Source organism: Chlorocebus sabaeus, chromosome 14 (assembly GCF_047675955.1).
Source record: "Chlorocebus sabaeus isolate Y175 chromosome 14, mChlSab1.0.hap1, whole genome shotgun sequence".
In the NCBI taxonomy this organism is placed as follows: domain Eukaryota; kingdom Metazoa; phylum Chordata; class Mammalia; order Primates; family Cercopithecidae; genus Chlorocebus; species Chlorocebus sabaeus.
In genome coordinates this window covers 25,319,260-25,339,412 of record NC_132917.1, presented here as the reverse complement: position 1 = coordinate 25,339,412, position 20,153 = coordinate 25,319,260, and the positions used below count along the sequence as shown (strand labels likewise).

Sequence of the window (20,153 nt, the reverse complement as noted above, 5' to 3'; positions counted from 1 at the left end):
GTACCTAGAACCCAGCCTAAGAGAGAAAATGTAGCCAGTGGAGTTGGTATACCTCTGCGGTCACGATTCTGTTTCTATCCCCAGAGATACTCACTTTTCTGAATTTGATGGTTACCATTTCCATATGCTTTTTTTTTGAGACGGAGTCTCCCTCTGTCGCCCAGGCTGGAGTGCAGTGATGTGATCTCGGCTCACTGCAAACTCCGCCCCCCGGGTTCATGCCATTCTCTTGCCTTAGCCTCCGGAGTAGCTGGGACTACAGGCGCCTGTCACCACGCCCTGCTAATTTTTTGTATTTTTTAGTAGAGACAGGGTTTCACTGTGTTAGCCAGGATGGTCTCCATCTGACCTCTTGATACGCCCGCCTAGGCCTCCCAAAGTGCTGGGATTACAGGCGTGAGCTACTGCGCCTGGCCTTCTATGTACTTCTTTATACTTTTGCTGTGTGTTTGTGTGTATGTGTGTGTGTATGTGTTTGCATCTATGTATGTTATATTCAGGATCAGGGCCAGGGTGAGATGAGGAGGCACCTAGGTCCCCAATGTAAGGAGCCCCTCAGTCATGGGCTTGCATGACCCCCAGTATGACGCTTCCTTACATTTTGTGCCCTAGGTGCCTCGTTCACCTCACCGTAGTCCCAGTCCTGCTTCTGTTAATATGCATGTTTTTAAGCTTTATGGAAATATTATTTTTTATGTATTCTCTTGTAACTTTTTTCACTTAATATTTTGAAATCGATCCATCTCGATAAATGTAGCTCTGCTTTATTCTATTCTGATTGACTATAGTATAATTTTATTTTCCCATGCTTCTGTTGATGTATATTTAGGTTGTTTCTGATTTTGTGTGTACAAATAGTGTCATCGTAAGCATTCTTGTATGTGTCTCCTTAGGATGTAGTTGTAAAAGGGGAATTTCTGGGTAATTAGATATATCCATTGTCTATTTTTTTTGAGATACAGTTTCTCTCTTGTCGCCCGGGCTGGAGTGCAGTGGCACAATCTAGGCTCACTGCAACCTTCACCTTCCAGGTTCAAGCAGTTCCCTGCCTCAGCCTCCTGAGTAGCTGGGACTACAGGCACACGCCACCATGCCCGGCTAATGTTTTGTATTTTTAGTAGAGATGGGGTTTCGCCATGTAGGGCAGGCTGGTCTCGAAATCCTGACCTCAGGTAATCCACCCGCTTTGGCCTCCCAAAGTGTTGGGATTACAGGTATGAGCCACCATGCCCAGCCTATGTCCATTTTTAATATTACTAGATACTGCTTTTGCTGTTCAAAGTGGTTATATATGAGAATTCACGTCACCTCATATTTTTGCCAATATAAATGATATTTTCAGACTCATTTTTTTCATTTGATGTGTGTGATAGGTAAATTATATTTTTGTAAATTTTGTGTTGCAGAATAAAACAGGTACTAAAAAAATTACAGCTTAGTGAATTATCGTAGAGCAAACATTTATGTCATCTTCATCCAGGTAAAGAAACCTGCCATCGAGATGGATCAATTTCAAAATATTAAGTGAAAAAAGTTACAAGAGAATACATAAAAAATAATATTTCCATAAAGCTTAAAAATTCTGCCAGCCCTTTTAAAAGCTCCATGTACCTCATCCCAGTCATAGCCCCTTCCTTTCCTCCCAGAGCAATCACTGTCCTAATTTGTATAGTAATCCCTTCCTTGGATTTCTTTATGGTTTTGTACCTCAACTGTGGATCCTTAGATATTATAGTTTAGTCTTGAGTTATTATGTGCAACTTTTTTGTATTTGTTTTCCATTTTTGTTGCCTCTTCTGTGAATTGCCTGCTTGTATCTTGTGTCAAATTTTCTTATCGGTTTATACAAGTTCTGTGCATATCGTGGATACCAGTTGTTGGTTATATGCATTGCAGGTCTCTTCTCCCAGTTTGTGACTTGTCTTTTCATCTTTCTCATAAGTTTTGATACATAGAGTTTTTAAAAAGTGTAGTTTAACTTAGGCAAACTTTTGCTTAGAAAGTCCTTCCCTATGTTGAGATTAAAAGATATTTCAAGACTACTGTAACAAAAGCTTAATTGCAAAAGACGTAAACAGGCACCTCACAGAAAAGGAAACACATATGACTAGTAAACATATTAGAGATGGGCACTTTCATTAGTGATCAAAGAAATACAAATCAAGACCACAATGAGATGAAATCATATACCCATGCTATTGGCAAAATTTGAAAAGCCTGGTGGACCAAGTGTTGGAGAGATTGTGAATTCACAGGAACTCTGATATACCACTGACAGGAATGTACTTTGGTGCGCTTTAAAAAACGTTTTGGCAATTCCTTTCGTAGATATACACCCAAGATAAACTCTTGACCTTGTGCAGCAAGAGACACGTACAACAATATTTGTAGCAACACTGTCCATGATAGAAAAAAAAACAAAGCTAGAAACAACTCAGATTTCCATCAGCAGGAGAGTAGATTAAAATGCAGTTTTGGAATTATACGGCAGTAAAAAAAAAAAAAAGAATAAACAATAGGGTTAATCTTAGCAATATATTTAGTGAAAACAATTACCCAAGGGTTATGTGTAGCAAGATATCTTTTTTCTTTTTTTTTTTTTTGTGTGTGTGTGAGCAATAAAGCTTTTTAATCACCTGGGTGCAGGCGGGCTGTGTCTGAAACGAGAGTTAGCGAAGGGAGATAAGGGTGGGGCCGTTTTATAGAATTTGGGTAGGTAAAGGAAAACTACAGTCAAAGGGGGGTTGTTCTCTGGCAGGCAGGAGTGGGGGTTACAAGGTGCTCAGTGTGGGAGGTTTTTGAGCCAGGATGAGCCAGGAAAAGGAATTTCACAAGGTAATGTCATCACTTAAGGCAAGGACAGGCCATTTTCACTTCTTTTGTGGTGGAATGTCATCGGTTAAGGCGGGGCAGGGCATTTGTTACTTCAGGCCATCTGGGTAGACGTGCAAGTCACAGGGGATGCGATGGCTTGACTTGGGCTCAGGGGCCTGACATTCCTGCCTTCTTATATTAATAAGAAAAATAAAACAAAATAGTATTAAAGTGTTGGAGTGGCGAAAATTTTGGGGGGGTTGGTATGGAGAGAGAATGGGTGATGTTTCTCAGGGCTGCTTCAAGCGGGATTAGGGGCGGCGTGGGAACCTAGGGTGGGAGAGATGAAGCTGAAGGGAGATTTTGCGGTAAGGGGTGATACTGTGGGGTCGTTAGAAGAGACATTTGTCGTATAGAACGATTGGTGACGGCCTGGATGCGGTTTTGTATGAATTGAAAAACTAAACGGAAGACACAAGGTCTGAATAAGAAAAGGAGAGAAAACAGGTATTAAAGGACTAAGAATTGGGAGGACCTAGGACATCTAATTGAAGTGCTTAAGGAGGCTCAGCATAGCCTTGCTAGCAAAGATTATTTATTTACTTTAAGAGGAAATTTAGAGTGGCAGTGGTTTGGGATAGCACTAGGAGATATCAGCTGTGCTGGCTTGGAGAAACAGTGTAAACCGGCAGTGTAAACACGAGCAGAGCATTTATGAGTAGTTGAGAATGGTGAATAGGAGTAGGACTAGACAGAAGACAGTAGGGATGGAAGTTTTTTGGGGTGCAATCTAAGTTGGTCTGGTGTCTGGAATGAGACTGGGACCTAATAAAAAGGAGTGTCCACACAGGAGCTCAAATGGGCTGTAACCCGTAGCATTCCGAGGACAGGCCTGAATTCTGAGAAAGGAAAGTGGTAAAAGTATTGTCTAGTCCTTTTTAAGTTGGTGGCTGAGCTTGGTGAGGTGTGTTTTTAAAAGACTGTTAGTCTGTTCTACCTTTCCCGTAGACTGAGGATGGTAAAAGATATAAAGGGTTCACTGAATACTAAGAGCCTGAGAAACTGCTTGGGTCATTTGATTATTAAGGGTTGGTCCGTTATCAGACTCTATAGAGGTAGGAAGGCCAAACTGAGGAATTATGTCTGACAGAAGGGAAGAAATGACCGCGGTGTCGTTCTCAGACCCTGTGGGAAAGGCCTCTACTTATCCAGTGAAAGTGTCTACCTAGACCAAGAGGTATTGTAGTTTTTGACATATGAGTAAAGTCAATTTGCCAGTCCTGGGCAGAGGCAAATCCCCGGGCTTGATGTGTAGGAAAGGGAGGGGGCCTGCACAATACCTGAGGGGCAGTAGAAGAGCAGATGGAACACTGAGAAGTGATCTCCTTGAAGATAGATTTCCATGACGGAAAGGAAATGAGAGGTTCTAAGAGACAGGCTAGCGGCTTGCAACCTACATGGAAGAGGTTATGAAATGACGACAGAATAGAATGGGCCTGTGAGGCTGGAAGGAGATAATTTCCTTGGCCTAAGAACTATTTGCCTTGTGTGGGAAGAGATTGATAGGTGGAAGTTTCAGCCGGGGGAGTAGATGGGAGTGGCCGATGTGAAGGAGGAAAACTGCCGTGAGGGATAGAAGTTGGAAGCTAGCTGCTTTTTTAGCTAACTTATCAGCATAAGCATTGTCCTGAGCGGTGGTTGGGGAAGAAAATAGATTTTGGAAGTTATGAGAACTGTAGAAAGTTGAGCATAGTTTGTGATTTTTAGGGCCTCTAACAGTATTAAAGCAGTGGCAGCCGCTGCACGCAGATGTGAGGGCTAGGCTGAAACAGTAAGGTCAAGTTGTTTGGACAGAAAGACTACAGGACGCAGTCCCGGCTCTTGTGTAAGATTCCGTCTGCACTAACCATGCCTAGGAAGGAAAGGAGTTGTTGTTTTGTAGAAGGAATTGGGGTTTGGGAGATTAGCCGGACACGATCAGCAGGGAGAGCACATGTGTTTTTATGAGAATTTTACCGAGATACGTAACAGATGAGGAAGAAATTTGGGCTTGACTGAAGTAATGGGGTTGTCCTTGAGGTCTTGCAGCAGTAGAGCCTAGGTAATTTGCTGAGCCTGATGGGTGTCAGGGTCAGTCTAAGTGAAAACCAAGAGAGGCTGGGATGAAGGATGTAGGGGTATAGTGAAAAAAACATCTTTAAGATTGAGAACGGAATAGTGAGTTGTGGAGGAAGGTATTGAGGACAAAAGAATGTACAGGTTGGGCTCCACAGGGTGGATAGCAAAACAATTTGGTTGATAAGGTGCAGATCTTGAACTAATCTGTAACATTTGTCTGGTTTTAGGACAGGTAAAATGGGGAAATTGTAAGGAGAGTTTATAGGTTTTAGAAGCCCATGCCGTAGCAGGCGAGTGATAACAGGCTTTAATCCTTTTAAAGCGTGCTGTGGGATAGGATATTGGTGTTGAGTGGGGTAAGAGTGATTAGGTTTTAATGAGATGGTTAGGGGTGCATGATCAGTCACCAAGGAGGGAGTAGAGGTATCCTATACTTGTGGGTTAAGGTGGGGGATACGAGGGGAAGACACAAAGGAGGCTTTGGGTTGGGGAGAGGGGCGGCAATGAGATGTGGGTGTAGTTCAGGAATAGGGAAGCAGCTAATTTGGTTAAAATGTCTTGGCCTAATAAGGGAACTGGACAGGTTGTGATAACTAAAAAGGAGTGCATAAAAGAATGTTGCCCAAGTTGGCACTAGAGTTGGGGAATTTTAAGAGGTTTAGAAGCCTGGCTGTCAGTACCTACAACAGTTATGGAGGCAAGGGAAACAGGCCCTTGAGAAGAAGGTAATGTGGAGTGGGTAGCCTCCGTACTGATTAAGAAGGGGACGGACCTACCCTCCACTGTAAGAGTTACCCAAAGCGTCTGTGATGGTCCAGGAGGCTTCCGAGGAGATGTGGCAGCGTCGATCTTCAGCCTAAGCCAAGAAGGTCTGGAAAGGAGTCAGTCAGAGAGCCTTGGGCCAGAGCTCCAGGGGCTCTGGGAGTGGCTGTCGGGCAAGTTGGACAGTCCGATTTCTAGTGGGGTCCCGCACAGATGGGACACGGCTTTGGAGGAATCCTGGGCTGTAGGCGTTCTTTGGCCCAGTGGCCAGATTTCTGGCACTTGTAGCAAGCTCCTGGGGGAGGAGGTTCTGGAGGAATCCCTGGCAGCTGCCGTTCAGGCATTTGGAGTTGTGTGCTGGAGATGTGGCTGGGGTTTGTCTCACAGTGGAGGTAAGGAATTGCAACTCAGAAATAAGTTGCTACTTGGCTGCCTCTACTCTATTATTGTACACCTTGAAGGCGAGGTTCATTAAGTCCTGTTGTGGGGTTTGAGGGCTGGAATTTAATTTTTGGAGTTTTATTTAATGTCAGAAGCAGACTGGGTAATAAAATGTATATTGAGAATAAGACGGCGTTGTGACCTTTTGGGGTCCGGGGCTGAAAATCGTCTCAGAGTTGCTGCTAAACAGGCCATGAACTGGGCTAAGTTTTTTTTTAAATTTGATGAAAAAGAGCCTAAACGCTAACTGATTTAGGAGGGGTCGGATAAAGAAAAAGGAACATTAATCTTGACTATGCCTTTAGCTCTAACCACTTTTTTAAGAGGAAATTGCTGGACAGGTTGGGGAGGGCTAGTCGCGGAATGAAACTGTAAGCCAGACCGAGTGTGAGGAGGGGAGGTGATAAAAGGATTATAGGGTGAGGGAGCAGAGACTGAGGAAAAATTGGGACCTAGCTGGGCCTGGCAAGGAGGGAAGAGGTCAGATGGGTCTGTAGAAAAGGAAGACTGGAAAGACTCAGCGACACTTGGGGTTGGGACTGAGGGGACAGGCGGGAGGGAAAGAAGGAAGATTTGGGATGAGTCGCATTGGGAACAGAGACTGGGGGGGACCGATGTGTAAAAGAATGCCTGGATGTCAGGCACCTCAGACCATTTGCCCATTTTACGACAACAATTATTTAGATCTTGTAGGATGGAAAAATCTAAAGTGCCGTTTTCTGGCTATTTGGAACTACTGTCGAGTTTGTATTGGAGTTAAGCAGCATTACAGAAGAAAATAAGGCGTTTAGGTTTTAGGTCAGGTGTGAGTTGAAGAGGTTTTAAGTTCTTGAGAACACAGGCTAAGGGAGAAGAAGGATGAATGGAGAGTGGAAGGTTGCCCATAGCGAAGGAGGCAAGCCAAGATAGAGAGTAGAGACACAGAGAGAAGGAGTTCGGGGGTTCTTGCCCTCCAGAAAAGCGGGAAAGGGGTTGGGGCATGGAAGTAAGGGATTGGGGTGCAAAAATAAGAGGTTGGGGCACAAAAATAAGGTCGGGTCACAAAAAGAGGTTGGGGCACAAAAATAAGGTCGGGGTACAAAAATAAGAGGTCGGGGTGCTTGCCCTTCCCCCAGAAAAGCAGAGAAGGGGAAGAAACAGGGAGAGAAGGGGATTGGGGTGCTTGCCCCTCCCCCAGAAAAGTGGGACTTGCCGCTAAGGGTGAAGGACCAAGGCAGGCATCCCTGCAGTGTGGTCAGACATCTCTGAAACGTGGGTGAGTAATCAGAGAGGCGTCCCTGCAATGATTAAACACCAAGGGAAGGCTGCCTTCCCCATTCCGTGACCGGCGTTGGCATTTTGGGTCCATGGATAAAACGTGTCTCCTTTGTCTCTACCAGAAAATGAATTTAAATTAAGAGAAGGGAGAGATTGAAGGGTGGCGCCAAGATTGAAAGGAGAAAAGTTGAGGGATAGTGAGAGAGGTTGGAGAAGACAGTAAAAAGGGGCCGCTTACCCGATTTAAAATTGGTGAGATGTTCCTTGGGCTGGTGGGTCTGAGGACCCGAAGTTGTAGGTGGATCTTTCTCACGGAACAAAGAGCAGGACAGGGGATTGATCTCCCAAGGGAGGTCCCCTGATCCGAGTCACGGCACCAAAATGTCATGTGCATGTGCATCTGTGTGAAGAGACCACCAAACAGGCTTTGTGTGAGCAATAAAGCTTTTTAATCACCTGAGTGCAGGCGGGCTGAGTCTGAAAAGAGAGTCAACCAAGATATCTTTTTTCTGTTTCACTTATTTGAGATATAATTCACATACTATATAATTCAACCTACAATTCAGTGGTTTTTAGTGTATTTCTAGAGTTGTGCAGCCACCACTATTAATTTCAGAACGTTTGCATCATCCCTAAAAAGAACCCTGTACTCATTAGCAGTTACTCCCTATTCACCCTCCCCCTGTTAACCCTCCACAAAGCCCTGGAAACCAATGATTAATCTTCTGTTGCTATGGATTTACCTGTTGTGGACATTTGATAGAATTGGAATCATATAATACGTGGTCTTTTATGACTGGCTTCTTTCATTCAGCATAGCATTTTCAAGGTACATCCATGTTGTAGCATGGTTCAGTACTTCATTCCTTTTTATGACTGAACAATATTCCATTGTACATGATTTGTATGAATATACTGCAGTTTCATTCCAGCACCACTTGTTGAAAAGACTATTCTTTCTCTATTGAATTGTCTTGGTACCTTTGTTGAAAATCACATGACCATAGGTGTAAGAATATGTTTCTGGACTCTCAGTCTGTTCCATTGATTCCTATTGCTATCCTTGTGTCAATACTACACTGTTTTTTTATTACTATGGTTTTGTAATAAGTTTTCGTACATTCATGGATATCATTTGCTGATATTTCATTGAAGACTTTTGCAGCGAAAATGAATGAACAATATTCATGAACACTGATTGGTAGTTTTCCTTTTTCTCTGCCTTTGTTGGGTTTTGTTATCTGGGTAATGCTGGCTACAAAATGAGTAGGTAAGTGTTGCTTGTCTTTTGTTTTCTGGAAGAGATCTTGTAGATTTGGGCTTGCAGATTCCTTTCACAGGTTTTTTAAAAAAAGAAAAACAAACTACAAATTCAATGTCTTCAGTAGTTATAGGGTTATTCTGGTTATCTGTTTCATCCTGGGCGAGTTCTGGCAATTTGTAGCTTTTGAGGAATTGGTCAGTTTTATCTGAGTTGTTGTATATATAGAATGGAATTGTTCATAATATTTTTATGGTGTTTCTTTTAATGTTCGTGTGTTCTATAGTGATAACTTCCCCTGTTTTGTTAGTAATATTGATAATTTATGCCCTCTTTTTTTTGTTTTTGTTTTTGTGTCTTGCTAGAGGTTTATCAATTTTATTGATCCTTTCAAAGAACCAGCTTTTGATTTCATTGACTTGTCTCTTTTAGTGAATTCTAGTTTCAATCCATTATGGTCAGGTAACATACTCTGTATGATTTTAATTCTTTTGAATTTGTTACTGTTTGTTTTGTGGCCCAAGAGCTGGTCTTTTTTGGTACATGTTTCATGTACACCTAAGAAGAATGTACGTTTCATTATTGTCGGTAGAGTGTTTTCTAGATGTCAGTTGGCTCTGGTTGTTTGATGGTGTTGCTCAGTCCTTCCACATTCTTGTCACTACCTTTTCTCCACCCTCTTCAACGAGGTCATTTGATACATATGTAATACAGTTGGATTGCTTTGTCACACTCTGCATTTCATTCTGGGATCCTCTAATTTTTTTTTTTTGAATTGCATGCATTAGGGTTCACTCTTCGTGGCTGGTGTGGTGGCTCACTCCTGTAGTCCTGAAACTTTGAGAAGCAGTGGGGAGGATCGCTTGAGCCTAGGAGTTTGAGACCAGACTGCACAACAATAGTGAGACCCTGTCTGTACAAAATAAATAAATAAAAAGTTAAAAGATTAAAAAATAAAGATTCACTCTTTGTGTTGTAAAGTTCTGTCGGTGTTGACAAACATATAGTGTCATGTTTTCACCGTTATAGTATCATACAGAATAGTTTCTCTGCCCTAAAAATTGCCCTGTGCTTCACCTACTCAGTTCACCACCCGCTTCCCCCAAACCTCTGGCAACCGCTGATCATTTTCCTGTTTCTGTTTTTCTAGAAGGTCATAAAATTGGAGTTATACAGTATGTAGCCTTTTCACACTGGCTTTTTTTCACTTAGCATTATGCATTTAAGGTTCCCCCATGTCTTTTGATGGCTTGATACTTTGTTCTTTTTATTGCTGAACAATGTTCCATTTATGAACTATTGCAGTTTATTTATGCATTCACCTATTGAAGGGCATCATCATTGCTTCCAGCTTTTGGCAATCAAGAATAAAGCTGTAAACATTAGGGTGCAGGTTTTGTGTGGACATACATTTTCAACTCAGTTGAGCAAATACCTAGCAGTGCAATTATTGGATCACATGTAAGACTGTGATTAGCTTTGTAAGAAACTGCCAGGTTTCTTACAACGTGACTGCATGTGCATTCCCATCAGCAATGATGAGAGTTCCTGCTGCCTCTGCATCCTTGTCAGCACTTTTTTTTGTTCTCTTTTTTGAAATGGAGTCTCACTCTGTTGCCCAGGCTGGAGTGCAGTGGTACGATTTCGGCATACTGCAACCTCTGCCTCCCAGGTTCAACCAACTCTCTTGCCTCAGCCTCCTGAGTAGCTGGGAGTACAGGTGTGCGCCACCATGCCCAGCTAACTTTTGTACTTTCAGCAGAAACAGGGTTTTGCCATGTTAGCTAGGCTAGTCTCAAACTCTTGACTTCAGGTGATCCACCCACCTCGGCCTCCCAGAGTGCTGGGATTACAGGCATGAGCCATTGCACCCGGCCCTTGTCAGCATTTGATGTTGTCAGTTGTTTTTATTTTAACCACTCTGGTAGGTATGTAGTGTTATTTTGTTGTTTTAATTTGTAACTTCCAAATAATAAATGTTGTTGAACATCTTTTCATATGTTTATTTACCATCTGTGTATCTTCTTTGGTAAGCTTTCTGTTCAGATCTTTTGATTGTTTTTGATTGAGCTGTTGTCTTGTTTTGTTACTGAGTTTTATGAGTTTTGTTTGTTTGAGACAGGGTTTCGCTTCGTCACCCAGGCTGGAGTGCAGTGGTGTGATCGCAGTTCACTGCAGCCTTGAACTCCTGGGCACAAGTGATCCTTCCCACCTCAGCCTCCCGAGTAGCCAGGAATACAGGTGTGCACCATCCCTGGCAGTTTTTGTGTTTTTCTTGTAGAGATGAACTTTTGCCATGTTGCCCAGGCTGGTCTTGAACTCCTGGGCTGAAGTGATCTCCTCACCTCAGCCTTCCAAATCCTGTTGGGATTACAGGTGTGAGTCACCGTGCCCAGTGTGCTTTATATAATTTGTATACAAGTACTTAATCAGATATGTGTTTTGAAAATATTTTCTGTCACTCAGTTGCCTGTCTTTTCATTGACTTAATAGTATCTTTTGCAGGGCAGCTAATTTTGATAAAATCCAATCTACTGATTTTTTTATTTCATGGGTTGTGCTTTCCAAACCCATTCATTTGGTTTTGCTTTGGGCTTAGGATATTAAACAGCCTCTTCTAGGAACTTTCAGTTTCAACCCTTTTATTTATTTATTTTTGAGACGGAGTCTCACCCTGTTGCCCAGGCTGAAGTGCAGGGGCACGACCTCAGCTCACTGCAACCTCTGGCTCCTGAGTTTAAAAGATTCACCTGCCTCAGCCTCCCAATTAGCTGGCATTACAGGCATGCACCACCACACCCAGCTAATTTTTTTTTTGTATTTTAGTAGAGACTGGGTTTCACCATGTTGGCCAGGCTGGTCTTTTTTTTTTTTTTTTTTTTTTTTTTTTTTTTTGAGACGGAGTCTTGCTCTGTCGCCCAGGCTGGAGTGCAGTGGCCAGATCTCGGCTCACTGCAAGCTCCGCCTCCCGGGTTCACGCCATTCTCCTGCCTCAGCCTCCCGAGTAGCTGGGACTACAGGCATCCGCCACCTCGCCCGGCTAGTTTTTTTTTGTAATATTTAGTAGAGACGGGGTTTCACCGTGTTAGCCAGGATGGTCTCGATCTCCTGACCTCGTGATCCACCCACCTCGGCCTCCCAAAGTGCTGGGATTACAGGCTTGAGCCACCGTGCCCGGCCGCCAGGCTGGTCTTAAACTCCTCACCTCAGGTGATCTCCCTGCCTCGGCCTCCCAAAGTGCTGGGATTACAGGCGTGAGCCACTGCACCTGGCCAAGTTTCAACCCTTTTCGATTTAAGAAACTTTGCTTATGAAACTTCGTTACATTTGCATAGCTAGGACCCTGGCCGCCTTTGTACTTTGTAGACTGAAGCTGTGTTCTGGTTCTTTAAATTGGGTGAAATGAAGCTCCTGAGTAGGGTGATTCGGACCCACTGAAGACCAGACATGTTTCAATAAATGTGCCTACTGGATTTCTCTCTATGCCCACAGGATGAACTACAGGAAGACAGGGGTGGGGGATTCTGAGATCATAGAATCTGAGGTCATAGAATTTTATTTGTGCATTAGTGTGGACAAAGATTTTGGCAGTTGAAATGGGAAAAGAGGGTGGATATGAGTGTGATTATGAGGAAGGAAATGGCAGGGTTTGAAATTAGAGTTAGTGTGAAGGTAATGATATTGGTTATCTCTAGATTGTGTGGCTAAGAAAAGGCAGAGTGCTAGGAGTTCAAGTGGGAGGAAATAGAGAGAGGTACTTACTTTTGTGGTAGTATTAGTCTTCAAGGTTATATCAGAATGGCAAGGGCATCTCATCAGCTGTAGTATTAGAGTAGATATACCCTTATTAGGTATGGAACTGTTAAAAGCATAATTACAAAGATACAGGCATTAGTGTACTTAAAGCACTGGCATGGAGTCACGTCGACTGGGCCTAGGGAAATGGTTTATAGTAATCTCAGTTTTGGTGTATCCCATTAATTTGGATTTTGTGTAACCTGAATTATAAGATTGCTTGAAATGAAACTACTTAATGCCTTAATTCCCCCAGTAGCTGACTTGTAGACAAGGATTTAAATGCAAGTATTTTGTTTTGGAGGTTATCCTTGGAAAAGCCAGTAGGGGAGTGGGAAGTTAGATAGGAGAGGGGAGACAGCAAAGATTGCAAATACAAGATTTGTTATCAACCAGGTACTGATTTTTTCACAGCATTCCCACTGAGAAACTCCAGGAGCAAATGTAAAACTTGTGTCTTATAGTTATAGTCCTTTAGGGGAAAGGTAGGTGGAGTATTTATATACCATCTCTTTCAATCATTGATTAAGATTTTTTCAGGAGGTGGTAGATCTACACGTCAGGCGTGCCACGCAGGGAACAAAATGGGCTCGAGGATAGAGAAAGCCCTCAGGTGCTGTCAGGCCAGTGTACCTGGTAGGGGCTGGGGGATATAGGGACACTCTTTTGACTCCTTCCTTAATACCTTGCCATGCAGTTCCGGGATTTTCAATTTATTTCCTTTAAGACATTATTAGAAACATTTCCGCCTTAAATGAGCCATTCTAGCAGCATGTTAGGACTGGCTCCGGATGCCCTTTTTGGAACATTAAATTGTGAGTCATGGAAGAGTGGCCCATATCAACAGACATTTCCTTGCCAGCCTTATACTTGACCTCCAAGTTCAGCACTCTCAAGATCCAGGTATGTTCTTCCAGTTCTTGCCAGTACATCTCATCATATCATACTGTGTTGGTGGATCAGTGCTTTCATCAAAAGGAGGGCCAGTACCTCCCTATTCTGACAATGCCTGGTTGTTAGCCTACAAGCAGTGAGGGAGGTAGGCACATATCTCCAGGAGGGTAGTCATCTTTGGAGGCAGGCATCCCAGCTGAGACCTCTGCATAGTTTTTAGTCAGGGGAGACCGCCCTCTTGTAGTAAGAGGAAGAAAGCTGCTTCTGGCCTGGAGGGTTCAGAAGAATCTTGTCAGGACTGTGAATTCAGTTTTGTAATTTGCTTGCTTTCACAGTAGGAACTTGAGTCTAATTTTTAGCACAGTCTGTCTGCACGCAAAGAAATGCAGATGCTGGCAACTAGAAACTGGACAGTTAGACCTTCATGTAGCCTGGTGATGGATTAAAGGCTGCGCCTGTTCAGTCAACAGATAATGTCAGTGTTATCGCTCCTGTTGAGTAACAGTTTTCTTAGCATAAGTTTGGTGTGCTGGTCTATTCTAACACTTAGGGAACACTGTGTGCTGGGAATTGTTCTCGGCATTTGCTGTGAGTCCTCCCAACAATCCGTGAGGAAGGTACTCGTGATCATCACGGTGTTACACATGATGAATCCGAGATTCAGAAGGATTAAGTAATCTTTCCAGTGTTGGAGCTAGTATTTTAAGTTTAATTGACTAAAACACGCATTCTTTTGTTACTCCACATTGCTTTCCAAAAGGTATCCCCTTTATGTCCATTTGACAAATGATGAACTTGAGATGCAGAAATTGAGTGACAAGGTGAGTTTCAAGGCTAAAGAAAACTATTGTTAGAATTCAGGATGCCAACTCTTTTGCTGTTGAATATCATACTGAACAAATAGCTAAATTTAATACTGGCTGGTTTTGAATGTTTACTGTTTTAAAAATTCTGTTACATGCTCTGTCACAAGGTTTCTCAGCCTCAGCACTATTGCTCTTTTGGACTGGATGATTCTTTGTTGTGGAATACTCTCCAGTGCATTGTAGAATGTTGAGCGGTATCCCTGACCTCTGTCTACTAGATGCCAGTAGCACCCTCCCAGTTGTGACAACCAAAACTGACTGTAGATACTGCTAAATGTCCCGTGGGGGCAAAATTGTCCCTGGTTGAGAACCAGGCCAATCTCTAAAGGTGGTTGTGTTATGACAGAACTCACCTAGAGTAATTCAGAAATTTGTTTTGTGAGCAGGGGGTTATGTTGCTTTAAAGTGTGGTAGAAAGAACATGAGCTTTGAAATCTCTTGGCCCTGCCACTTATCCGTCCCTGTATCCTTGATTAAGTAATTTGTCTTTTCTGAGCGTTTGTTTCCTCATTTGTAAAATGGGCATTATATCTACCTGATAGGGTTTTGGTGATTAAGCTGGAGGATGATACAGGTGGAAGAATGAGGGGAAAAAAGGAGAAAAATGATCTGTAGTAGAGGAAAGTGAAGGAAAGATACAGAAGGCAGTTGTCAAGAGAAGGAGTGAAAGGCACATTGGGAAGATCTAAGATGGCAGGTGAACGAACCACATCTACCCTCTTCCCACACTCTAGTCCCAGGTCACTGAGTCTGGAAGAAAGCTCTGAACAGGGCCGAGCACGGTGGCTCACACCTGTAATCTCAGCACTTTGGGAGGCTGAGGTGGGTGGATCACTTGAGACTGGGAGTTTGAGACCAGCCCGGCTAACATGGTGAAACTCCATCTCTACTAAAAATAAAAAAATTAGGCAGGCATGGTGGCGCGTGCCTGTAATCCCAGCTACTCGGGAGGCTGAAGCACAAGAATTGCTTGAACCTGGGAGTTGGAGGTTGCAGCGAGCTGAGATCACGCCACTGCACTCCAGCCTGGGCAACAGAGTGAGACTCAGTCTCAAAAAAAAAAAAAAAAAAAAAGCTCTGAAGAGTTTATTTTCTCTCTCTCTCTCTCTCTCTCCCCTTTCTTCTTTCTTTCTTTCTGTTTAATTGAACTTACAGTGCCACATGGCTGGGGAGGCCTCAGAATCATGGTGGGAGGTGAAAGGCACTTCTTACATGGCAGCAGCAAGAGAAAATGAGGAAGAAGCAAAAGCAGAAACCCCTGATAAACCCATCAGATCTCATGAGACTTACTCACTGTCACGAGAATAGCACAGGAAAGACCAGCCCCCATGATTCAGTTACCTCCCTCCCACAACACATGGAAATTCTGGGAGATACAATTCAAGTTGAGATTTGGATGGGGACACAGCCAAACCATATGAGGGATTAATACCTGATTTCTTTAATATGAAATTGAATATTCATATATATTTTATGTATAAGCTAACTGTTCTTATGTCCTTTATTACAGCCTTTCATTACATTTATTTTCTAAATTATATTTAGTAACATGTTTATCGATATAAAACACTAGAGATATGGGAAGTTACTTCAACTAATCCAGGACTCTGCAGAGAAAATAAAGTTAGAAGTAAGACAGCCCCATATTTTTAGCACAGTAAGCAATTGTATGAACTCATATAAGTATTGATTTACAATATTTTAGAAGCTTTCAAATAAAAGGACGGTGGTTTATCTTTTTCTGAATCAGGCTTCCAGTTTGTTTTTACTGATACTCTGTTAAAATGTGCATTTGCAACTTGGTTTCCTGTACCTCTTCACAGTAGAATGATTAGCACTTGATTGAATTGTCAAATTATACAGTGGTTTATTGTATCTTTCTTTGTCTCTAGGATGATTGAGGAAAGTGGGAACAAGCGGAAGACCATGGCAGAGAAGAGGCAGCTGTTCATAGAAATGCGTGAGTCTTGAGTCCTTGTTCGTATGTGCAGGAATGTTTGTGTGTGTGTGTGTTTTTTTTTTTAAATCAAGTCATAGCTTTAATCAGTTACAAGTTTTAAGCTTTAAAGAGGGAAGAATGGGAGTAAAAGAGTCATAGAGTTGAAGGACCCCAAGCCGAAGCATATATTTTAATAGAATTGACTTGCTTTCTTAGGCAAGGCCATAAATAATAAGGTAGAAATGTTACCTAGAATGCCTGTGATTTTGTACCATGCCAGTCAATTTAGATCTCTTGCTGTAACTCCATTGTTACCGTGAGCTTGCAGGTGGTGATTAATACATTATATAAATTACCTTCCACTAGATACCAGTTCTGAGACAGAGAGGACTAAGTGTTAGGGCAACACCTAGAGATATTGGAAAACTAAAAAGAATGAATGTATATTTTGATATATTTTTAACTTTAAATATTCTGTTAAAAATTACATTGTTTTATACAGTTTAGACAGAGAGAAGAAGATGGCTAAGAGAGGTGGGGTGGTTCCCAATCCTTGCAGAATTGTTTTGCTCTGTGACTGCTTGTCTATGTGACCATGACCATGTGACCTTGACCAACTCAAGGTCGCATTTGCTGGACCTCAAATTCCTTTGCCATGAAATAGGGGTTATTGGTCTGGACCAGTGATTACGAAACCTTTCAAAAGTACTGTACTGTTTTTTTCCCAGCGAAATCTTATAGGGACCCTTAACATAAGAGTATTATAAAATTGGTAGTGCTTGGTTGAAGCAGGAGAGGGGAGGAAGAGCCAGCCTGGGATAGCCTCTAAGGTCCTTGCAGAATTCTAGAATTCTGCATATCGCAGTATGAAAATCAGTGGGTAAAAGTCTCCGAAGACCCAACTCTCAACTTATTTGATATCTTTAGGGTCTTGGTAATGGTAGGCAGAGTTTGACTCAGCTAAGCCGTGTGTTGTCCTGTTAGTCATAGGCTGGATAACTATTTGTTAGAGGTGGTAAAGAAGAAATTTCGGCATTGGATAGGTAGCCCAACTGGGTGATCATTAAGGACTTTTGTAGTTCTGAGCTTCTAATGGCTAGTAATCCAAGCCAGACACCTTGGAGTCACTTCTCTCCACCTCACCTTCTACCTCCAAAGAAATCAGAAGGCATCTGAATTTTACTATGTACATGAGTCTGATTCTGTTCATCACACCACAGCAGCTTTGAGTCCAGCTTTGCAGTTAGACTGCTCAGTTTGGATCTTGGCTGCCTCACTTCCTGACTGAATAACCTTAGGCAAGTTAACTTAATCTCTCTGGGCCTCTGTTTCCTCATCCATAAAGCAGGAATGGCATTGACTTCTTAGAATTGTTGTGAAGATTAAATGAGATAATGTGAATAAAGCACTTGGCACAATGCCTGACACTTACATACGTAAGTATGAAGTAAGTAGTACATACTTAATATGGATGGTTGTATTTATGACTAATTTTTTTTAATTGTTGGTACTTTTCTGAACTAAAGCAATAATTTCCTGATCCCTTTTTCCAGTCTTGACCCTCTCAAATCTGCTGTCTATGATCAGCTACCAGATTGAATTATATACATCTGTGCTGCTACTTCTTTTTTTTTTTTTTGAGAGGGAGTTTCACTCAGCCATCCAGGCGGGAGTGCAGTGGCTCGATCTCGGCTCACTGCAACCTCCACCTCCTGGGTTCAAGTGATTCTCATGCCTCAGCCTCCTGAGTAGCTGGGATTACAGGTGCCCACCACCACGCCTGGCTAATTTTTGTATTTTTAGTAGAGACGGGGTTTCACCATGTTGGCAGGACTGGTCTCAAACTCCTGACCTCAAGTGATCCGCCTGTCTTGGCCTCCCAAAGTGCTGGGATTACAGGTGTGAGCCACTGTGCCTGGCCTAAATCTGTGCTACTTCTTTGCTTACATTCCTTTACTTGCTTCTCATCACTTTAATGGGAAGGACCCCACTCCTAAGATTGCCGAACAAGGCCCTTCTGGCCCCTTTTTTGCTCTGCCCAGTAGTTCCCAATTTTTCCATCACATGCCTTGCATGTTGCTTCCCAGCAATACTGAATTGGCTTTCCTGCAGATCATGTGGTTTCATGCCTTTGTGCCTTTGCACAATACCATTGCCTCCACCACCCGGCACACTGCTCCTGCCTGCCCTTCAAAACTCAGCATAGGGGTCATCTTTTCCCTTCAACTTTTAGTGCATTTATTGAGGATCTACTATGCTCCAGGCACTATTCTGGGTGCTAGGGCCACAAAGGAGAACAAAACACAGTCCCTGACCTCACTTCATGAAATGTCCGTGTTAGTAAAGGGAAGCAGACAAAATAGGAAACCAAATACATAGACACAGTCATTCCTGAAACTAAGAAGAGGCTGGGGTGCCTTAAGTAAATACACATGGGCATGCTGGCGTGATGGGGTGGAGATCTGAAGTAGTCCTACGAAGAACTGGGTTTACTTAGTTGTGAATGTTACTACTCTTACACAGAAACCTCATATGAATTATCCTCTGACTTAAGGATAACAGTCAGTCTGGGAGACGTTTGGTGAGTGTGACTTCTTGAGTCTCCTCTATTTCTTCACAGGAGGAATTGCATGGGTGACTATAATATCTGCTGCTGGAAGCCCCACCCCCTCATTTCCAGCAATGTCAACCAGAAACTCCAGCATAACTACTTTCTGTGGATGCCAGAATCACCTTTTTCCAGCCATTATTCAGTTGTATCGTTTAGTATGTTGATTTTATTATGTCAATTTTGAATCTAGTACTCTTTCTCAACTCTTATTAGTCTTAATGGTTATAGATTTCTACTTAAGTAGGTAACTGTACCATTTTCTTCTTTTTCTTTGAGACTGTGTCTTGCTCTGTCGCTTAGGCTGGAGTGTGAAGGTATGATCACAGCTCACTGCAGGCTCCATCTCCAAGGCTCAACTGATCCTCCCGCCTCAGCCTTCTGGGTATCTGAGACTACAGGCATGTGCCAACAGGCCTGGCTAATTTTCTTGTTTTTTTGTAGCAATGGGTTCACACTATGGTGCCCAGGCTGGCTGGTCACGAACTCCTGGGCTCAAGTGATCCTCCCACCTCGACCTCCCAAAGTGCTGGGATTACAGGTATGAACTACCGTGCCCGGCCAGTAACTATACCATTTTTAAAGAAAGACAATTTGGACTCTTCCTTTTGTAATTGTAATCCTTATACCCTTTTTTGACCTAGTGTACTGGTTAGGGCCGCAGATATTATATTGAAAAGTAGGAAGGATGGCTGGGCACGGTGGCTCATGCCTGTAATCCCAGCACTTTGGGAGGCCGAGGTGAGTAGATCATGAGGTCAGGAGTTTGAGACCATCCTGGCTAACATGGTGAAACCCTGTCTCTACTAAAAATACAAAAAAATTACTTGGACATGCTAGTGGGTGCTATAGTCCCAGGTACTTGGGAGGCTGAGGCAGAAGAATGGCATGAACCCGGGAGGCAGAGCTTGCAGTGAACGGAGATCATGCCATCGCACTCTAGCCTGGGCAACAGAGTGAGACTCCGACTCAAAAAAAAAAAAAAGAAAAGTAGGAAGGATAGCAGGGGCATCCTTGTCTTGTTTTTTATTTTCATGGGAATGTTTCTAGTATTTCTATTATTTCTCTATTTCTAATATTTCACTTTTAAGTGTGATGATTGCTACAGGTTAACCTGATAAAGGTGAAGGAAGTAATATGTCCTAATTTGCCAGGAATCATTATCATTATTTTCTTAAGTCATAACTGAATATTGAATTTTTTTTTTTTTTTTTTTGAGATGGAGTCTCGCTCTGTCGCCCAGGCTGGAGTGCAGTGGTACGATCTCGGCTCACTGCAAGCTCCGCCTCCTGGGTTCACGCCATTCTCCTGCCTCAGCCTCCTGAGTAGCTGGGACTACAGGCGCCCGCCACCACGCCCCGCTAATGTTTTTGTATTTTTAGTAGAGACGGGGTTTCA

General features: G+C 42.8%; 1 protein-coding gene across 20 annotated transcripts in view; it reads left to right on the top strand.

Annotated features, from left to right (window-relative positions):
* Positions 1 to 20,153, top strand: part of DTNB (dystrobrevin beta) — a 300,375-nt gene that overhangs the window by 10,880 nt on the left and 269,342 nt on the right. For all 20 annotated transcript variants that reach the window (XM_073022855.1, XM_073022853.1, XM_073022854.1 and 17 more), the window contains exon 2: positions 16,101 to 16,168. Coding sequence is in view for 16 of the 20 variants with exons in the window: in XM_073022849.1 (XP_072878950.1) it covers positions 16,102 to 16,168 (67 nt within the window). In the remaining 4 variants the exon portion in view is untranslated. The remainder of the gene's footprint in view (positions 1 to 16,100; positions 16,169 to 20,153) is intronic.